This window comes from Ursus maritimus, unplaced genomic scaffold, assembly GCF_017311325.1.
Source record: "Ursus maritimus isolate PB19 unplaced genomic scaffold, ASM1731132v1 scaffold_8, whole genome shotgun sequence".
In the NCBI taxonomy this organism is placed as follows: Eukaryota; Metazoa; Chordata; class Mammalia; order Carnivora; family Ursidae; genus Ursus; species Ursus maritimus.
In genome coordinates, this window is record NW_024426996.1 from 77,091,075 (window position 1) to 77,112,614 (window position 21,540).

Below are 21,540 nucleotides of genomic sequence, written 5' to 3' on the forward strand. Positions count from 1 at the left end.
TATACGCACAGCAGAGAGATTGGACCCACGTCGCTGGGACAACCCCCTCTAGTTCCAAATATCTCACATCTGGTGCACGTCACCCAGACGTCAGTTCACTGGCCAGAGCTGGGTCATACAGCCAGCTCTAGACCACCCCTGGCCAAGGAAGTAAGATCACCGAGACGGGGGTAAACCAAGCACGTACTCTGCCTGCTCCCGGACCGGTCAGGGTTGGGAGTAGTGGAAGCTAAGTACCAGGACGAGGGGGGCAGGGGACCGCATGTGTGTGTGACTTCTCTGCTGAGTCTATCGCCTCCCGCCACAGAGGACGCTGATGGAGGCGGCGGTGGAGAGCGTCTACGTGACCAGCGCTGGGGTCGGCCGGCTCGTGCACGCGTATTACCAGCAGATCGGGAAGGTCATGCAGGACCATGAGGAGAGGACACTGCAGCATCGGAAGACCCTGCAAGGTACGGCCCCCTCCTCAGGGCAGCTTCATGGGCCACACGCCAGACGTGCTCTTAGTTCGGGACACACGATGGCATGCCAACGTTTTCAAATGTTATTTGAGGGAGTTTTTATTTTATTTTGTTTTGTTTTGTTTTCTGCTTTGCCCCCCCAAAAAGGTCTTTTTAAATCCCATTGAAAGAAGTATACATACACTACAGTAGGATTTTTAAAAAGTAGATGAACCAGGACGGGGATGGGACAGTGGGATGGAGTCTGAGTGAGGACATGACCTGGGACATAGGCCATCCGATCCCTCCCTAGTGGTGACAAGGTTTTGGCTCTGGGCTTCCTGGTGGCCCGAGAGATAGGCACCTCGTCAGAGCTGTGTAGTGACAGCGAGTGAGAACAGGCCAGCAGCCCATACGGTGTTCCTGAGAACCAGAGAATTCCCCCCGTGGGCTCTCGTAGGAGGCCACCTGGGTGACAATGGACAGAACCCCCGAGGCCAGCAATGACACACGTAGAACAATAGACAAAAGCCGGTTTCTTCCCGGCTTCTGCTGGTAATGCCCCTCCCTGCATCTGAGGGTTCAGAACAGGCTGGAACCCCACGTTCTCTGACGGGTTTTGCCTGGGTTGTCCGGGGATCAGCATTAGAATCGATCCCTAGACCAACGATGGGCAGCAGGTCCTGAGCGGTCTTCTGGGTGAGCTCAGCAAACACCTTTTCTTCCCCTTGTCCTGCGGAATCTGAATCCTAGATTTGAGTAAAATCTGGGCACATGTCTGGAAATCTGCCCGGTGGCTACGGATACATCACCGTTTTCCAAAGTAAGGGTTGGGCTAGGCCCGCAGGAAACAGACGAGATGGTCACGTGGAGCATTCAGGGGCATTCACTCCCCCTCCAGGCCTTGGTTTCCCCCTTTGTGGGACCAGGGTTGGACTCACCCTCCATGCGTCCTCTCAGCTCTGATTTCCTGCTTCCCTGATACCCCAGCTCTGATCTAAGGATTTCTCAGTAAATGCACTGAAATGATAAACTTATTGGCCACATAACAACTTTTGCTTCATTCAATACTCTTTGTTATTGAAGAGCCATAGAACGTTATGTTCCTAGAGATCATCCAGGTTAGAGACCATCCAGGTTAAACCTCTGTGTGTTCTAGAAGGCCCCTCCCCCTCCTCCAGGGGCGCAGGGTCTGTGATGGAAGCCGTGCTTTCTCACGCACGCGGAGCCTTTCCCAGGGGAAGCGTGGGTGCTGGGTGCTGGGTAAACGGCACGCTCTAAGAGCAGGGGTCCCGCTCATCTACGGGCCCCAGCCCCTGTACAGACGTGATCCCCAGACATGCCCCTGATCTCGTGTGCTGCACGGTCTAGGTGAGAGAACGGAGAATTACAAGCTACGGACAAAGCAAGGACTCGGGGAGCCCTCGTCAGGGAGCCCAGTGGCGGGTGGAGCTGGCGAAGCCTGCAAGGCGGTCCACCAGAGGTGAGCTTCCCCCCTGCTGCCGTCTGCTGCACACCTAGCGGCTGACGGTGTGCACCTGTCTGACTGGGGAGGCCCGTGCGCCTCTGCCTGGCTCCCTGCTGGACACGCGGCCGCTCGGAGGGGCCTGCACGAGGGAACAAGGGAGTCTGGGCATGGCGGGTTCCCCCAGTGCAGACTCTGACACGAGGATGGGGGGCAGGCTGTTTACTTTGGAGGTGACCGTGGGAAGCCCAGTGAGGGAGAGGGACGTGAGGCCCGCAGGTGTTGCCCGCTGCTGCCGTAGCAACAGCCGGCCGTGGAGCACGTGCTTCTGCAGCTCAGAAGTCCCTGCGGGTGCTGCTGGGTTTTCTGGGCCTCACGCGGCCGAAATCGAGGTGTCAGCCTCTGGGCTCTCGCCGAGGCTCTGGGAAGAACCTTTCCAGGCTTGCTCAGGTTGCTGGCACCGTCAGGTTCCTGGCAGAGCTGAGGTCCTGTTGCTTTGCAGCTGTCAGCTGGGGGCTGCCCCAACCTCCCAGCGGCCTCTCCCCGGTCCTTGCTCGCGGCCCCTGCCTCCCAATGCTTGGAAGCCTCTGCCTCCCTCTTTGATCACGTCTCCCTTGACTCCAGCTGGAGAAACTTCTCTGCTTATAGCATCCCAGTGATTGAGACCCACCCAGATAATCCAGGATACTCTCCAAATCTTAAAAGTTGCTGACCCTGCTCAAGCCTGCAAGGACCCAACTGCCATGTAATGTAACGTCTTCATGGGTCCCGGAAATTAGGGACACCTGTGGGGTCAGTGTGTGACCAACCACAACAGAAACAACGCAAATCAGCCTCGTAGAACAATGAGGCCCAATCCCACTCTGGGCCTCCTGAGAGATTCTGTAACATTCATCTTCCAGCGATGCCAGCAAGGGATGTGGAAGATAGGATTTGTCCGCCACCCCTGCTCCACATTAGTGGAGGGTCTGCCCTGGAGGTGTGATGTCACCAGTCCTTCTGGCCGGACACACCCCCCGGGGCCAGAGAATGCCCTGAGACGTAGACACGGGTGCTCGGCATAAGGAGTCATTGGCCTGGGTGGAAACTGTCCATCGATGAGCAGACAGCCTCCTGGTGAGCTAGGGGCTGTGGCTGCTGCACCCATATTCCGCTGTAAGCACCTCCTCTTGCTAGGTCTGAGCCAGCCGCTGGGAACAGCGCCTGTCACCCCAGAGCTCACAGCCTGGAAGGAGAGACAGACAGGGAAACAGCAATAAATGGGCGCAGGTGCTCTGCTGCGGGAGGGGAGGGGCCCTGCAGGACGATGGGGCAGGGGTGCCAGTCCCTTGTCTGGGCGGAGACCTCCCAGCCGCTGGAAGCAGCAGCAGGACGACCACCGCCCTGCATGATGGAGGCGTGGGCTCTGTGCCAGGCCTCACGGTCAATTCCAGTCCCTCGTCTGACAGCTGGCTTAGGAGCCAAGAAGTGCAGGGCCCCCTGGGTCAGACTGCGTCCTACATCCCCTCTCCACAAATCCTCCAACGGGACGTTAGCTGTGGTCAGCAGATGTCCTGCCATCGGCTGCAAGGTGTGACCTTGCCTTGGCTGGTGCAGACCCATCGAACTACGGGCTGGCGGCTCTCCGACACGGGGATCACCATCCCACTTGGTGCACCCACTGGACGTGCGGGTCTCGGGCCCCACACCTGGACACTCAGACTGGGGTCTTTGAGGGGGTCCCCAGGAATCTGAATTGTTAACACACTCCTCTCCAGGGATGCGGGTGGATGTAGCCCAGGGCTTCACTTTGGCCTCCATGACCCAGGAGGAGGGGTCTCGGCCTCCCCCAGTCCAACCCCGTCCCCAGGTTTATGGAAGATGGAAGCAGAGCCTGGCGGGGATGCGGGTGTGCGACTGAGTCTCACTGTGACTTAGAGGCTCCCACGTGGCCGTCGGTGTCCTTCCTGCCCTGCCCAGGTACTCGCCGTTCCTAGTGAAAGTCCTCCAGAACTCCTGGGGACAGAGCCGTGTCCTGACAACAGATAATCGATCAGAAAGAGCAAAAAGAGAATAAGCCTGTGAAGCAATTCTCAGCCCAAGGGCAGATTCCAAATTGAACTCTGGCGAGCAGTGTGATTGCAGGAGGGCCCGTCTGAGGGACACCGGTGACACTGCGGTGGCACGGCCCCTTCTGACAGCCACACGCCCCGAGCCTCAGCTTCTCCATCTGTGAAGTGGGGTTGCCTTAGCTCCTGCCCCCCTGATGTATTACCATCAGAGAGTATGTGTAAAGTGTGCAGCGCCCGCCAGGGTGGGGGTCGCACGGCCAGCGCCCCAGTGTCCGTCCCCACCGGCAGAGTCCCTACGGTGCTTCCTGCACTGTGCACAGTGCCCCTGGAGACCGGAACAGCTCTGCGATCAGAACTCTGTCAGAACAGAGGTCTTTTAAATACCCATTTCCATAATCAAATACTAGTCTAAGAGTAAGGGGTTTAAGAGCTGTTGTACCCGTCTAGGTGCCTCAGACCCTACAGCCAGGCCTATGGCCAGCGAATTCCCTTCTTCCAGAAGGTTCTGGGGGATCAGCAGTCCTGAAGGGGCTCGAGCTCTGGAGCGAGGGCACCACGCGGCTGTCCCTCTTCAGGCAGGGCTGTCCAGAGCATGGCTCCTCTCTCAGCCACTCTCCTGTCTCAGGTCCTTGTCACTCCCCTCCTGGCTTAGAGCTGTGGCTTCTGGGCTCCCGTCTTGTCCTGCTGTCCACACTGCAGCCAGGGCATCGCAGAAACATGAAGCAGTCAGGTCTCAGGTTCCCGTGGGCCCTTTCATGGCTCCCCTGGCCTTACAGGGTGAAACCCCACTCTGACCCCTTCCCACATGGTGCTCCCCCTGCCCGCCACTCCCATTAGCCAAGTCCACAGTGGGCGGCAGCCAAGAGTGACCGGGACTGTTGGCAGAACGGGCATAGGACATGCTGTTTACAGCAAGAAGCCACCTAGCCGCTGAATGGGGGTCCCCAAAAGATTTGCCCATGTCCTAATCCCTGGAGCCTGTGGATGTGACCTATTTGGAAGAAAGATCTTTGCAGACGTCATTAAGTTAACGATCTTGAGATGAGATCGTCCTGGATTATCCCCGCGGGCCCTAAATCCAATGGCGAGTGCGGCGGAGGGAGATTCAATCACACACAAGACCATGGGAGGACGGAGGCAGGGATGGGGATGGTGCTGACACCAGCCAAGGAGCTCCAGCAGCCACCAGGGGAGAGGCAGGGAAGGGGCTCTCCTCCAGAACCTTTGGAGGATGGACAGCCCTGCTGACACCTTGATTGAAGCCTCTGGCCACCAGAGCCGTGAGAGAATAGATTTCGGTTAAGAGCCCTGAGTCAGCTTGCGGCCACTTGTTAGAGTGGCCCCAGGAAATGAATGCGGCCTCCTCGAGGGTGTGGGGGAGGCTGTACTGCAGCGCCCAGACCTCCATCCTTCCAGTGTTGTGTTCTGCCTCCACCCCCACCCCACCCCCAGCTCCCTGTGCAGCCCCCTGAGGTCAGGGACTGTGAGTCTCTTATTCGCACCTGTATCTTCCAAACACAGGACAGCCCCTGGCAGACCAGAAGTGTTTTATGTATAAATGAAGGAGTGGATGGATGTATTAATGATGGGGTCTTGTAGGATGAATAGGAGTTTGCCAGGCAAATACAAAGAAGAGGGGAAAGATATTACTGGCCAACAGAAGAGCTTGAAGCAAAAACCAAATGAAATGTTGTGCCTTTGGGTAAATTCCATAACCAGCTCCCTGCTGATGCCAGAGGTGGCTTCTCTCTGCAGGTCCAGAAATTCAGCCCTTTTAGAAAAGCAGTCACAAAAGATTGGAAAGAAAAAGGCAGAGAGCAGTTATGCAAAGGAGGTAGATGGGATGGAATGTGCCTGTTTGCTGAGGGTCAGAGGAAGGTCAGCCCAGGAAGGGCTGGGGAGTGGGAGGCGGAGGGTCCCTGCCCCTAAGAGCAAGGTAGGGCTGTCTGCAGGTCGGGGACCCTGTTGCTGCCCCAGCTGGGAGCCCTGCCCTGCAGAGGTGTGAGGCTCCTGTGTTCAGGATTTGTCGATGCCGCATGCTTGGTAATGAGCATTCTGTTTCCGTTTCCAGTATGGATGGGAAGCTGGTGGGCCTCTGGTTCTCTCAGGAGCGTGTCCCCCTACCCCTGGGTTCAGATGATTTCTCGAATGAGGATGCCTATTGCTGTTCAGTCACTGGCAGCTAGGGGACCCCAGAGAGACCCCCGCCCCTCTGAGCTGCTCCTGCCCTGATGAGTCTGCTCTTTGTCCTGCTGATACCACCAAGGATCTGGTAGAACCCAGTGAAAAACAGGCATGCAGGGTTCTGGAAACTCCCGAGCGTGAATTGCTTTCGTGATGAGTCAGCCCACTGGTGGAGTCAGCCCGGCTGTGGCCGCTGTCGCAGCCTGTGTAGCCACCGTAAATCGTGCCGGTGAAGGCTATTCTTCTCTCGTGGCTCCCAGGGCTCAAGGGCGGCTGCTGGCCACCAATTCCCATGATGCAGCAGGCCCCTGGGAAACCGTGGTGCTGGGTCTCTGATTGACCGGCCGGCACGGGCCACGCTGAGGGCCTTCCTTCCTTCTGCCAGGCTGGCGGCACAACAGAAAAAGTTCCTGGCTCAGTTCACCATGCACCAGCAGACCCGCCTGGATGCTTGGAAGCAGAAGGCAAGGGCTGTGGATCATCTGGGGGCCCAGCTCGAGACCCAGCTGCAGGTAGGAGTGTCGGAGAAGTGCCCTCTCACCGTGGGCGGGGGGTTAGCGAGGAATGAGGAGCAAAAGGCCACTCTCGTGATCACGGGGCAGCAACGAGACCTCGGCCCTGGCTCAGGACGGTCATCACTGGTGGTTGGCTTGACCGTGAGCCTTGGGGCCGGCAGGAGTCTTCACCCCCAGCGCGGCCGTGACGAGGCGACAGTAATAGTGGCGAACACTAACTGCGTGTCTGTCACTGAGCCAGGAGCCGTACGCGCACCATCCGCTGTCATCCTCTGACAGCCGAGGACGGGGTCACTGTTATATTCCAGTTCCCGATGGGGACACTGAGGCTCTGAGAGATTAGTCACCATCTAGCTCACACAGTTAATAAGTCACGGAAGCCAGGCCCGTGGTTAACCCACTGTGTTGGCAGTTGAGAACTCAGACTCCGGAGTCGGGCAGAAGCGGGTTAGGTCCTGGCTCTGCTGCTCCCCCTCTGTGGCCCTCACTGAGCCCTCACCTCAGTGTTCTCATCTGTAGAATGGGGGTCCCCGGCTGGCATGAGTGGGGATGGACAGCTCCCCGGCAGGAGCTGGAAAACACTGGCTCCCTCCCTCACATACGCATCTACCCTTTTCCGGCTGTCTCTTGGGTGCTGCTGGGGGAGCTGTGTGCGTCCGGGGTCACGGTCCCGTCCGCCACCCTGGAGAGCGTCAGCCTCACTGCGGTGGAGAGGCGGGCCGGGCAGAGGGAGCCCCGGGTGACCCTCCGTCCTCGCATTCAGGAAGCTGAGCAGGGCTTCATCTCTGAGCTGGCGGCCTTGGCCCGGGTGCCCCTGCCCCAAAGCAGACTGTTGCCAAGTAAGCGTGGATTGTCAGGTAAGTCCCAGAAGCTGGTGCACCACAGCAGGAGGCACTCAGGGCTGGGCGTAGGGATTTTAGTCCCGTGTCTGCCACTAACCACGAACGTGGCTTTTGTGTCCTTGTCTGTAAACGAGCAGGCCCAGGACGGCACTTGGGCCCCCTAGGAGTAATTAGCCCCCCGCTAATTATCTGGTTGCCAGCAGGCACTTCAGTGACTCACAGGCGCTGTAGCCTGCTCACAGGTTGGGGACCGGGAGGCGTGTGAGAACACAGGGGTCTGCCGTACCAGTGCTATGTTCTCGGGGTGTTACTGCTTGTGTGGTAGAAACATAGTCTGACAGCCTTGGGCTGTCCTGGGCTCGAACCCCAGCTCTGCCACTTCATGGCTGTGTGGCCTTGGGAAAGCACCTCACCCCCGGGCCTCAGTTTCCCTACAAGTTAAATGGGGCTGGGTTGGAGTCACGTGAAGTCACAGAGCCAGTGTCTCGGTTTATGTGTCTTCTGCAGAGAAGCCTGTAAGGACAAGAAGGAAGAAACCCCCACCCCGGGAGAAGGGGGACCCAGGGGGGCCCACCGACGATGACCCTGCCTCGGGGGGCCACCCCTCCGGATCACTCAGGTACAGCGGGGGCCCCAGCGTACTGCCTGTGGATGCTTACGGACCACCTAAAGTCTGGGCAGAAAAATCAGCCCCTTTCTCGGAGGCGTTATCCAGAGGGCCCCAGAAATGACAGACGATGGTGGGAGGTGTTGGTATCCCTGTCACTGCTGCTATTCGTGTCCGATGGGGCTGGGTCGGCATGACCTAGCTCCACGTCCCACCAGCACCCAGCCTGAACGGCAGGCAGTGCCCCCTCACCAGGCCCCCACTGCTCCAGGCGCCTTGGGACTTGCAGGAAGGTAAATGCGTCCTGGCACCCAGTCATCTGAGCGGGGGCTTGCTTTCCCTGTGGCCCTCAGTTGACCCCTCCCCCCCGAAACGGAGGGAAACTGGGAGCTGCTTGTCTCCCAACAACCTCGGTCAGAGGTTGGTTTAGATCGCCCGCCACTGCCTTTCCTTCGGATCAGATCGGAGAAGCCCTTGCCTCTGGACAGACCTGGAATCAGAGTTCTGACCAAGGCGTTGTTTCATGTTTTAAGCAGCAAAAGGCTGAACCAGCAAGAAAATGAAACTGGTGACAGCGAGAGTCCCAAGAAGCTGCTGAGGGAAAGAAGCCATTTGTAGCTGGCGGCGCTCGGGGCCGCAACCGAGCACCTGGCCTGAACACCACCACCCACCCCAGCTGGGGGAGACGGTGAGGGCCCCCGGGGGGACGGGGGTCCCACTGTGCCTCCCCCGCTCGCTGTGAGGGGGCGGGAAGGAGACGGATGGACAGCGCCCGACGAGGCCTCCGTGAGCAGGGCAGACCCTCCTGCCTGTGGACTTAGAAACCCGTGCGGGACACCTGTCTGCAGTTTTCTCTGGCTTTCTCTGGCTTCGAGACGTGGCTCCCTTCCTCAGGGACCTCTTCCTCCCTGGCTGTCTGAACCCCCCACCGCACGGTGTCCCTGCTGCCCCCTGAACCTGCCCGCCCAGCGTGAGGTGGCCTCACTCCAGCCTCAGGGCCTCCCTGCTCCCTGGACCCTCCCACGTGTTCTGCCGGGCGTGCAGGGGTCACAGGGAGGGGTGGGGTCATCTGGCCTGAAGCCTTTTCTCCACCATTTCTGTCACCTCGTTCTGTCTGTCCCATGAGACGTGTCCGTGTGTGTGTGTGTGTGTGTCACACACCTGGCCATGGTGTTCTCATCTGGACCCATTTCCGGGTTTGGCTCAGCCAACAGCTAACGCCTAGTCACTTTGGGGGGTGAGTCTCAGGGCCCCAGAACCCTGACACACACCGTGGAATCCCTGGCCTGTGGGCCTACGTCACCCACCTTGGGACCCAAGGCCCCACAGATACATCATGACACCTGCCGCGGGTCTTCTGGGGGCAGCCCCACTCAGCCCTCCGACTTCTCCGGGGAGGGGACAAGCAGTTCCCCGGGGCCTCTACTGCTCCCAGAGCCTCCAGACCGACCCTATTTAAACCACTGCCAGGAGAGGCCTTTCCCACCTGGAAGGAAAATCACTATTTTCGTTGAAATCAGGGATTCTCAACCCTGGCACTGTGGACATTTGGGTGAGATGATTCTTCGTTGGGGGCGGGGGCTGCTCTGTGCTTAGTGGGATGTTTAGCAACATCCCTGGCCCACCCGATGCCAGGAGCACTGCCCAGTCATGGCATCCAGACGTGTCTCCAGACACGGCCACGTGTCTCCTGGGGGCATCACCCCCGACCTGAGTCAGTGTGACAAAGCCCGGCAAGTCCGGACAGATGGCTCTGTGTTTCGGCAGAATCCCAGAACACTTGGCTCCGGGACCCCCGTCACGGCGATCTCCTGGACCATTTGTGTCCTGAGTTTTTATTTCTTAAAATATAAATGAGACTCTCTTGGTCAAGAAAGAGTGGCTCTGGGACAGGAGAAGTCATCCCTGGGGGTTCCTGGCTTGTTAAGGATGCTTCCCAGCAGAGAGCATCTGGTCCTAACGGGTCAGCTCACGGCTCCCTCTTGTGGCTGAATAAAGCATTGCATTCTGCCGAATGGGCTAAGGAACTGTGGTTTCCTTCTTGCCGTATTTTGAGAACCTGCTTGACCTAGATATCACTCCTGTCACATGGGTCCTCTGCACAGAGGCGTTCCGGAGTTGGGAGTGTCTGATCTGGTAACTTGAATTTGGTAAATGCAGACCCCTGGCAGCCCCGGCATCTCAGAAAGACCGAAGGCGGCTCAGCTTCCATGGATCTTGCATGAAAACTGTTTTGCTTCCTGAACGCCGTGTCTAATGCCGGTGCTACTGGGCCCTTTTCAGCCCTGCTCACAGCTACTGTGCTTGGCACAGGACTCCGTGAACACTGGGGACTGTTTCTCCATCACAATATAGATGGGCTCTTGCTGCTCGTGGCGGGGGCGTGGAGGTGCCTTCCACAATGCCACTGCCTCCCCGGTCACAATAAAATGTGGACATCGGAAGCCACAGGACACCCAGAGGCATCTGGCACAGGCTCTGGGACGTGCGGGGCAGGGTTCGCAAATGCAGGACGCCCAGCGCAGAGGAGACCGCAGACACATCGCCAGCGACCTCCTCCATCCCTTCCTATTCCAGTGCATATTATGGGTGGTGGGTTGATAGGGAGATGGAAGGAGGTGGACCGGAAGGGCATGGTGAATAAGTTAGTGGATTCGTTCTTCCATGCACACCTCCTGTCTAGTCTGAGCTCAGCAAGGAGGAAGGCCGGAGACTCTCCCAGGACCTCTCTGGCCAGCCCGGTGTCTGTCCTGCCCCTTCCTCTGGTGCTGACCTAGGCACGGCCACAGGAAACTCCTAACTGCTCCAACGCTTGCCTCCTGTCCTGTCCCAACTCCTCTGACCGGTGCCCACATGTTCCAAACACAAATCTGTCCGGCACACACGTGTCAGCAGTATTCTTTCCTCAAAGGAGAAAAAGCAAACTTTTTAAGACGGACCATAGGGCTCAGCGAGGTCTGGTCTCAGCCACAGCCCTGCTGACGCTCCCACCCTCACCCAGCCTGTCTCCTCTCGTGGCCTCACACCTGCCCGCCCCCCGCCTGCCACGGGGCTTTTGCACAGGACATTTGTGCTGCCCTCCTGGAACAGCCCTACCCCTGCCCCTCCTCTCTGCCTCGTCAGCCTGTAAGCATCATCCATATGTCAACGGCAGGGCTCATGTCAAGAGCCTTCCCTATGGCCCTCAGACAAGATCGGGGCCTCCCTTTAGGCTCTTAGCCTACGAGGGAAGAATTAAATATGCCTTTATTTCCCATCCACATTTGGAACCAGGCGAGACATTGAGCAGTCGGGGAGATCTGCACATGGGCTTTGTGGCCGATGGAAGCACGTTGTAGGAGCCAAGACTGGCCCTGAGGCCGTGAAGGGCTCGCTCCTCCCCTCCTACCCAGCCACACACATGGCCCCAGACACAAGCCTCCACCATGGGGACAACGGGAAACCCCGCAAGAGCAGAGGAGAAGGGAGACCCAGATCTGGGGCAGGGGTGCTGGAATGTGTACACTGTGGGGAGAAGAGCTTAATAAAAAGCAAATGAAACTACAAAGGGATAAGAGTGAATAAATATTCAGAATGAGGAAGGAGATGAGAACGACTGATGTATTTTTTAAAAGCCTGATGAATTCCACAAAATAACAAATCCAAAAACAAAATAGTTTTTTAAACCACTGGATTGCTTAATCCACCTCTGTAATATCTCGTTCTGGTATTTCTCCACTCGTAATTCGACACATCTGACAGCTGGGAGACGTTCTGCAGACCAGCTTCTGGCTCTGGGCACCTCCGTCCCACCCCTTGGGCCACACACTTCTGGTGCCAGTGCCACAGGACTCGCGTGCTCTGTTGGGACGCCAGAGAGGTGGCGCAGGGCTGACTCTTTGTGCTTGGGCTGGGCAGCACACAGAAAATCCCCACCAAACCCGAGTCCACCTGCCCTAACCCAGTCCTGGATATGCCCACAGCCTCCCCGGCATCACCTGATACTCGGGGACGTTGGAGTGGAAGGAAATTGTGTCTTAACTGGTTGCAGTTCAAACCTCTGGCTGTGGAAAGCGTACAGACACTAGGACTTTGTGGACATATTACTAAGCCCACCCCTGGGCCTGGGTGGGGGTCTGTGCAGACATCACTGACTTCATGGTAAACCACGTCCGAGGAGAAATGTGTGTCCTGAGGTCGGTCATCTCCTTGGAGAGAGCAAAGGACCCCACTCGGCACACTCAGTTCCCTCTTCCCAGACTAAGCAAGCAGGTGCGTCTCCTTTCCTGGAGAAGAAGGAGTGAGAAAGGCCAGGAGAGCCCCCGCACCTCTCCCCCAGAGAGCAGACGCCCCTTCCTCTGTGGAACCACCAGAAGCGGGAGATAAGCATCTGCTTCTCCTCCTGGCAGTGGGCAGCGGGCGCTGTTAGGTGTTCGGGGTAATACTTTCATTCCCAACCTTCCCACGGAATGCATTGCCCCTGGTGAGCACAGCGTCTGGCACAGAACGGCATTCCATGGTCACTGGGTGGGAAGAAAAAAGAAGAAAGAGCAGGAAGGGGAAGGAAACTTCAATGTGGCAAAAGTCCTTTTGGTCCAAAAATACTCTTCTTGCTCCTCTGCTCCAGAAACTGATGTCACTGGAGAGAAACTCGGGGCCAATGACACTGCACATGTTCACCATCGGGGGCCCATGCTTTGTGCCCCAGAGTCGTGACCACATGCACTTTGGTCCAAAGAACAGCCCCCAAGTGTGCGGAGACCTGACACTCAGGCCTTGGGAGCAGCCTTCTCTGGTTCACTCACCATAACCAAGCGGCCACACTGATTCTGGGGCCGGAGTCCGTTAGGCAGTGCAAAGGACAACGGGGAAACGGTTGGGGGTTTCCGTGGATGGGGGAGACCTTGGCTGTTCTCACTTTTTAGAGTCAGTATGCAATACGGGTGCAAAAACAGACCCACCGGCATAGCGGACAGGCCAGCCCTTACTGGGACACCAGAGCCCACTTAACCTAATGAGGTACAAGCTCGCTAGCTTCACGCTGGTAGTTTGAAGCTGGCTACAGGGGAAATCAGCGAACACTGCAAACTGGGGCTCCCAGCCCAGCCCAGCCCAGCCCAGCCCGGTGTTTAGTATTTGTTTTGCAGGGTACCTCGGGACCCCTGGATTAGGAGACCCTCACACTATGGTTTATAATAAAGCCACCATCACAGCCTAATGGGGGAAAGGATGGTCTTTTCAATAAATCGTGCTGGGTCATCTGGATATTATGTGGGAAAAAGTAAGTCTTGAGTTTCCCTTTCCTTCTACACAAAGGGTAGTGAAAGATGGATCGTGTACCCAAATGTGGCAAGATACAACGAAATTTCTGGAAGGAGACTTAGAAGACTTGTGGACAGCAGACTAATGCCCCTCTACCCAAGATGTCCACATCCTAATTCCCGGACCCTGGGACTAGGCTATGACATGGTAAAGAGGAATCACGGGTATAGATAGATGGATGAGAGAATGGAGAGCTTTCCCCTAAAGCTTTCCGAGAAACACGCCCTACCCCCTCCACCATCTCAGGACTTGAAAGGGAAGCACGTGCCTTACAAGGGATGTTGAAGCACAGCCTCCGAAACTTAAGGCTCGTCTGTCTTGCACCACCAGGACCCGTGACTGGGACGCTTGGAGGTGCTGGTGACCCCAGTCAGTTATGCAGCCAGGCAGTAGTCCCACCAGGGTCAGTCTTAGAGAGAGGATGTTAGGGCTGCTTCTGCTTGCATCCTCGGATGGGTTAGGGGGTGATGCAGGAGAGGAAATGTTTTCCAGAGGTTGGGGTGAGTAACTCACCGCTGCCAACTTTACTCTTCTGGAAGTTTCTGTGTTGCCCTTTAGTAGTCTGCATGGGCCATGGTGAAAAATCAAAAGGTTCTATCCTTTATTCTTGACCTTTCCTTGTATTTAGCCTTGTTTCAATAAAGTCCATGACAGACTGTGAGCCAACATCATGTTGGACCTTAACTAAGGTATCTTAACCCAGCCAGGCAGGGGGAGAATATACTAAAACCATTAAGTAGATGTACAACCATCCAAAGCCACCCTGCCTTGAATGACAGTAAAACTTCACAGTTAGGACAAAGGAGCTTTAGACTTTGAGCCAAACTTCATGGGTCCTGGATTCAAATCCTGGATCGGCCTCTTCCTCACTGTGTGATCTTGGGCAAGTCACTGAACTCTCCAGGGCTCATCTGTAAAAGGGGTGTAGTAATAGACCTTACCTCACAGAGCACCTAACACGTAGCCAGTGCCACCGAGATACTGCCTGTCTCATCACCACCACCATCATCACCATTACCACCATCATCACCATTACCACCATAGTCATCATCACCACCACCATCACCTTTACCATCGTTGTTATCATGACCACCATCACCACCACCATCATCACCACCATCATTACCTTTACCACCATCATCACCATTACCACCATAGTCATCATCACCACCACCATCACCACCACCATCACCTTTACCATCATTGTTATCATCACCACCATCACCACCAACATCCTCACCACCATCATCACCTTTACCACCATCATCACCATTACCACCATAGTCATCATCACCACCACCATCACCACCACCTTTGCCATCATTGTTATCATCACCACCATCACCACCAACATCATCACCACCATCATCACCTTTACCACCATCATCAAGATCATTATCACCACCACTGCCGCCATCATCATCTACCACCATCGTAACCATCACCACCATCATCACAATCATTCTCACCATCATCATCACCACAATCATTACCACCATCACCACCACCTCCACCACCATCACCATCATCGCCATCATCACCGCCACCATCACCACCATGACCACTGTCACTACTACTAGTGGCAAATTAGGACAAGCAACTTTGCCTGAGTTTTTACTCCTCGGAATGTGCATCTGCTCATGGGACCCGAGGGAAGAAATGTGATGTTTAGAAGGCTGGAGCTCCCCTCTGACGCAGACCGTAACCTACAAGAAGAGAGCGCACCAAGGATGGGCCAGGCAGGAGGAAATGGACGTGTGCTTTCAACCACGTCACAGAAGCCACCTGCCTCCTGCCTTTCCCACCATGACCTCGGGGTCCGAGATCAACACTCCACACCTCGTGACTGGCTCCCTCTCCTTCCTCCTCCGCTTCCCCCAGGGTCTACCAAGAGTGAGTCCTGGGAAGCAACCACCACGCTCCCATCATCACGAGAAGGACTACAGAGCGTTTGCCCCTAACCGAGCACCCGCCCTTCAATGAAAACACTCTAGTCGGGCCAGCGGGCTGTTTATTTTCTTTATTTTTTCACAAGCTTTGAATTCAGAAATAAGAGCCACGATAAGTCAGTTGTTAAGTAAAAATGGGGGTGATTACAAAGGAAAACTTTGTACAAAACTTTAAAAATCTGACTGCCCCGTCAACCACCTCGAAGGGACCAGGAGCGGGGCAACAGGGAGCAGCTGTCACCCCACCGTTGTCAGCCCTGATGGGGGTGGGGAGACCCCTTTCTGAGTGTGAACCTGGCTAGGCCTGAAGTCGGAGCTGGCTGGAAGGACACACACAGACCAGAAGACGGCATGGCGAGTCACAAGTGCCACGGAGACCAGAGTTTCTGACACAGGACGTGGATGATGTTTCTCTGCAAACACTGGAAGGCTCCCCTGCCTCTCTGAGAATTCACAGAAGGTTCTCACTGGGGGTGGAGTGGGGTGGGGAGGAGTGGGGCAGGCTTCTTTCTAGCGTGGACTTGGGGTGGGGGCAATGAGTAAACTTCTTCGCGGTAAGCGTTTTGGAATGGCCCCTGAGGGCTTGAGGTCTCGGCATTGTGTCTACGTGGGTCCTCGGCGATGTTCCGTCAGGTGCACTCACAGACTTGCATACATAATTTAGTAACATGCATCAACTATCCTAGAACAGCTACAAGGGTGCAAAAGGAACCACCCAGAGATTCATGGAGCCCGTGGAGTCGGAAGTGGGGGGGACAGTACAAGACGCTGCTAGAGCCTGTGTTCACTAAGGAGGGAAACGGAGACCCATGCTCTGAGGTGGAGTCCGCATGAACACACGACTGTGGGGCAAGGAGTTTCCAAGCAAACACACCACACTAGTACCACTTCTTCCTAAACAAAAGAGGAAAGAACATCATTCAATTTTCCCCCCATCAGTACCAAATAAAACTGCGGGTTTTCCAGACCCTGACAGGGAAAGGAATGGACGTTGTTCCTAGAACGCGTCACGCTCATCCATCCACTCGTCCACCTTCAGCCGAGACTGGTGATGTTGGAGCGGCCACCAGGGGGCGCCACGATGCGGTGGCCGGTGCGCCGGGGATTGTTGTCGTCTATCTGCGCACCTGGAAGAGACGGAGCCAATCACTGCCAGCAGGTTCCACCTGCTGCTCCTGCGGGTCCGGACGCTGAGCCCTCGTCCCAACATGCCCTCTGGCCTCTGCACACCCTGGGGCTCGGTTCAGGCTCACCTCTGGGAGGGCTCCCCAACATGCACGGGGTTCACTGCTTTCTCCTCTGTGCTCCCCTCAGGCCCTGGGGTCACCCTCTTGCAGCCCTGACCGCCCTGCACTATTTCTTGCCTGGTTTCATGTTCTCGAGACACGTGGGCCAGCACTTAGTGCCTACGGTGTGCGGGCGCAGACTTAGTGCTTCAACATATGTGCTTGAGTTTAGGGTATGCAGCAAGACTATGGGGGGTTACCCCAAATGTACAGAGGAGGAATTTGAGGCTCAGGTCATGCACCTTGAGGGGCAAAGCTGGAGGGCGGGCCAGCCAGGATTCCGGCCCCAACTGGTCTCTCTCCACAGCTCCAGCTCCTACAGGAGTCAGAACAGCGCACAGCAGTGCCCGAGGCTCCAAAGGTGTTTTATGTACGGTGAGCTTGGGAGTGCACGTGTGTGCGTGCGTGTGTGTGCGCGAACTACTCAGAGCTGGATTTGCCCACCTCGTTTGCCATGGCCAGATCTGCATGGGGGAGGAACAGCACTTTTTTGTTTTCAATCTGCAAAACCAATCATTTGTTCCGACCTTCTATGTTCTCTGGCAGTTACAGATTTAGAGTTCCAGCATCAAGCCCAGCGCCTGGTGCTCAATGGATACATATTCAATGAGTAAGTAGTGACCGCTGGACAAAGCCAAAAGGAGGGAGGGTGTGAGAGGGCCCTGGGGTCCAGTCTGGAGACAGGCTCCAGGACAGATCACGTCTGGAACCTGGGTGATTTGGAATCAGACCCACCTTCCCTTGGCCTTCACTTCCTTTTCTCTACAGTGAGAGGAGCGGAGATGAGGGCCTTCCACCCCCACCGTGTCTGATCTCTGAAAGCCACTACGGGTGTAGCGGGGAGAGCTGCCTGATTTTCTCTCAGAGCTCCCGTGGTAGACACTGTGTCTTCCTGGTGAACCAGGAACTTCCTCAAATGCCGGAACCAGAAATCAGGCCTAGTGCTTAATACCTGTTTCCCTCATCATCATCTCCACCTTGCTGGTTACGTGTCTGCAGCTTTGAAAGCACCTGTCAGGCGAAAGGACCCCGGTGCAATCAATCACTTCACATCTCTGTAAAGTGACATCATGCGGGTGTTTAAAAGGCATCTGTGAAGTCAGTCCTGATGCCGGAAAGTGCCTACCGTGCTGGTGACAAATGAAGTCACCTGCTAACCTGCCGTGAGGCGGGCTGGGGCGGGGCGGTGGGCCTGGGAGACGGTGAGTGCCAACCTGGGGTGTGGGGTGGGGGTGGAGCCCCTCCAGCAGACTTTTCATTTCGTTGTCTTTCTAGTTCTAAACGGGCGGGCTCCTCCCCTTGTGTTTAATAACAATTGTGAGTTGCATGACTTGAGGAGAGGTCCGGTCTGCAAACTCCATGTGGCTTCACCCATGTGGCTTGTCCTGGCTCTGTGCCCAATCCCTGTTGTGTTGACTGGGCATCAGATGAGATACGTGAGTGGTGTTTTGGGTACATTCGTGGAAATAATACTGGTTCTCTTTCAAGACTGGAATCACACTCAGTGTGTGAGAAACCCTTGCATGACGGCCCGTGGGAAGTAAGATGAACGGGACTGGGGACCCCCTACCACAACTTGTGTCCCCCACTGAATGATCGCGGAGACAGACACTCCCCGGATGGAGGGCAGGTCGTCACCCCCACGCTTTAACTGAATGTTCATCTCTCTGCCCCTCCGTTCTCACTGGCTAACCGTATCAGCTTTTCTGTTTAAATGGCTTTCACTCCTGTTAGATTGGAGTCTGCAAACGAGGGGCCATCGACAAAGCTTGGCCACCACCTGGGCTGGGCTAAGAATAGTTTTTTATCTTTTTTTTACACTTTTCAATGGTTGCATTTGAAATGGCTACTTAATATAATATTCTAAATTTTGCCTCTTGGCTCACAAAAATCTAGACTATTTACTATCTGGTCCTTTAATACAACCTGGCTGACCCCTGGAGCAGACTGGGGGCTGCCCAGCTGTGTCTCACCCATCACCGCATTCCTAGCACCTAGCCCAGTGTATATAACACATGCTGAACCCTCCAGTACACGGAGACAAAATTCCAGGTTCCCAGCGTGTGCATGTCTGCCCTCATGTGGCGAGCTCATGAAACTGCAGTGTCCCTGGTGTCTGAGGGACCAGGGACCACGTTCAGCTTCGCCGGAAAGGCACGCTTAAGCACGAGCTCAGGGCCAATTTTTGTGCAGACTTCATAACCAGGGTCAAGTGTCTCTGTGTAGCCCCTGCGAAGCCCCTCTGCTCTCTGACCTCCCCCCGCCTGCTCTGCCCCTCCCAGGAAGAGAGGAGATGGGGCTCCCCACCTGCTCCTTGCTTTCTCATCTAGTGCCCGAGGGAGCCCCTCAGAAGAGCTGTGGGCGTGGGGAGCTCTTACCTGATAAACTGAAGTTGGACTGGTGGAGGTTTCTGATGGGCGGGGGCTGGTGCTTGGAAGGCGAGGACTTGGCAGAAGGGGCAGGAGTGGCATATTTCGGTGTGGCCGGCACCTCATACACGGGACCATCGTACATGCCCCTGGGAACACCTTGCAACCCCGAAACCTATACAGAGGGAGGGGAGGGGACGGGTGGGTGAGATGCACTTGCACCTGCCCATTCAGGCAGGCGGGAGCCCTGTGGCCGGACGGTGAGCTGAGGGCGACCCGGGCACACACGCACACACACACACACACACACACGTGTGGGTTCACATGTGCACACACACCCCACACGCAGGCACCCACTTACTCCCCATACACACGTGCACACACACTTCACATGTGCACATGCACGCACACATACATATAACCCAACACACAGACATGCACATAACACATGCACACAGGTACAAGCACACACACAGAGCCCCTCCGTACGGGAGGACCCCAGACTCATTTTCAAGAGGTAAACACTTTCCCTGACATGCCTACCATCCCCCTCAACGACCACGAATCGTCTATGGTCTTGCAGAAGGTGAGCCCAAGACAAGGATTTGGGGAGCTAGTGTGTTTGGGAGGTGATTCTAGAAAGGAGGGAGGGAGAGAAAGGGAGAAAACCTGGCACGTGGTGGGGTGACAGGGCCAGGTCTGAGGGCAGCCAGCTCGGGGAAACTGGGAAGCGAATGTCTGCACGGACCCTCTGGGGGCAGGGCATGGACCATGGTCTCCATCCCCATGGGTTAAGCAACACCCCGGGGGAGCCCTGCATCCATGACTACAGTTCTGGCCACATTTCGGTGCTCCCCTTTGCAATACCTGCTTCCTGCACCTCTGGGGCGTCCCTCCGTTCCAGCTGGTTCCAAGCCTGCCTCCCCATGTCCTTCAGGGACCTCCTCCAAGCTCGGCTCCACCAGAGACAGGTTCTGGGGCAGGTGCTGCCCCTCACCTGGTGTGGCTCCTGGCCTCTGCCCCCAGGCATGTGGCAGGGCAGTGCCCTGCGCGGGGATCCGGCCTCCTGGCTCCTGCAGAGGAGGGCCTGGCATAAAAACCAGGCACCTGCTCTTATAGACGTGGCTTCTAACCTCGGGTTCAAACGGATGTAAAGGAAATGAAGCTGGCCCACGTGTGTTTGTGCCCTTAGTGGGCGTGCAGCCAGGGGTTTACACAAGTCTCCTTATCTCTAGCAGCCTGCTGTGGTCCCTCGGCCAGCCCGGCTTTCCACGGCCATTTCTCAGACTGGACTTGCTTATCCTCCGTCTCCATCCTTTCCCCATCTGATGCACAATGCCCGTGCGATTTGCGATCTTTGACCCGGGTGCTACACCCTACGGGGCATGGAAAGACGTCACGCACTATAATGTGGGCCTGAGTCTGGGGGACCATGTTTCTGGGGTTTTCCATCAAAATTGGTGGGGGGGGGCCACTTCTGAAGCACGAGAAAAGCAGGACCTCACACAGGAGGGCATGCTTACATGTGTGCACACACACACGCATCCGTGCGCGCACACCCACACACCCACACACACAAGCGTGCACACACACGTGCATGCACACACACACATTTACACACATACATACACAGCTGGCCTTTCCAGCAAACGTCAGCCATTTAGTGTGGGAAGCAGGTGGCCATGGTGACAGGAGGGACCCGTTAAGGAAGACGATGGGGCCAGAGGGGGGAGTTTATGCAAAGCGAGAGCCAGCTCCATCTGAGCTGGGCTGGAGAGGGCCTGGAGCCTGCTACGCGCCCTCCAATAGGGTCTTCTGAGTCCCTGCTGCGACTCTTCCAGGAAAGAGGATAAGAGAGATGCAGAATGGAAGGGCGGGGAAGGTCTGGAGGGCGTGAGAAGCCGTCCGGCCATCCCTCAAGTATGCTGGGGTTGTTTATTCGTACCAGAAGCGCAAAGCCTAGAGGTTCCAGCTGTCCAGTTGTGCAACACTGGCCAGCCCGCTGCTTCAAGCCCCAGGGTCTGACCCGCAGGAGTGTCCTGACACTCAAAGAGGGGGTGCTGAGGACCCCGAGATGTGGGATGCATACCCCAAAGCAGCTCCGGTCAGCGTGACTCCCGCCACCCCTTCCATCCCACACGTGCACACCCCTTTACAGTCTGCAAAATCCTGGGACCTCGACTTGGGCCCCAAGACTCTGGCAGGGCAGTGTCACGGCTGGCGTGCCCCAAGAGGGAAAGGAGGCTCCTGTGGCCGTGACTCGTTCACACTGCACAGGCCGGACCCGGGCCCGCTCACCTTGCTCCTGATCCTGACACGCTGGTAGAGGTGCTCGGGGAAAGGCTTCCGTGGGATGAAGCGGCCCACGCCCTTGTTGACGTTAATGTTGCCGTCCTCGAAGACGATCTTGCCCTGGCTGATGACCACCAGCGGGGAGCCGTGGCACTCCATGCCCTCGAAGATGTTGTACTCCACAGCCTGCGCAGCAAGCAGCACAGCGGAGCCCTTACCACGAGCCGGCGGAGTCTGAC

General features: G+C 56.5%; 2 protein-coding genes across 2 annotated transcripts in view; one reads left to right on the forward strand and one right to left on the reverse strand.

Moving 5' to 3' along the window:
- EVC (EvC ciliary complex subunit 1) overlaps positions 1-10,131 on the forward strand; it is a 62,776-nt gene extending 52,645 nt beyond the window's left edge. Inside the window, exons 16-21 of the mRNA XM_040624924.1 lie at positions 308-452; positions 1,812-1,923; positions 6,526-6,652; positions 7,419-7,512; positions 8,005-8,116; positions 8,638-10,131. Of these exons, the coding sequence (XP_040480858.1) occupies positions 308-452; positions 1,812-1,923; positions 6,526-6,652; positions 7,419-7,512; positions 8,005-8,116; positions 8,638-8,722 (675 nt within the window). The 3' untranslated portion in view covers positions 8,723-10,131. The remainder of the gene's footprint in view (positions 1-307; positions 453-1,811; positions 1,924-6,525; positions 6,653-7,418; positions 7,513-8,004; positions 8,117-8,637) is intronic.
- Positions 10,132-16,389: 6,258 nt separating this feature from the next.
- CRMP1 (collapsin response mediator protein 1) overlaps positions 16,390-21,540 on the reverse strand; it is a 70,064-nt gene continuing 64,913 nt past the window's right edge. Inside the window, exons 12-14 of the mRNA XM_040625448.1 lie at positions 21,308-21,487; positions 19,019-19,184; positions 16,390-16,481 (exon numbers count right to left, since the gene is read on the reverse strand). Coding sequence (XP_040481382.1) covers positions 16,390-16,481; positions 19,019-19,184; positions 21,308-21,487 — 438 coding nt within the window. The remainder of the gene's footprint in view (positions 16,482-19,018; positions 19,185-21,307; positions 21,488-21,540) is intronic.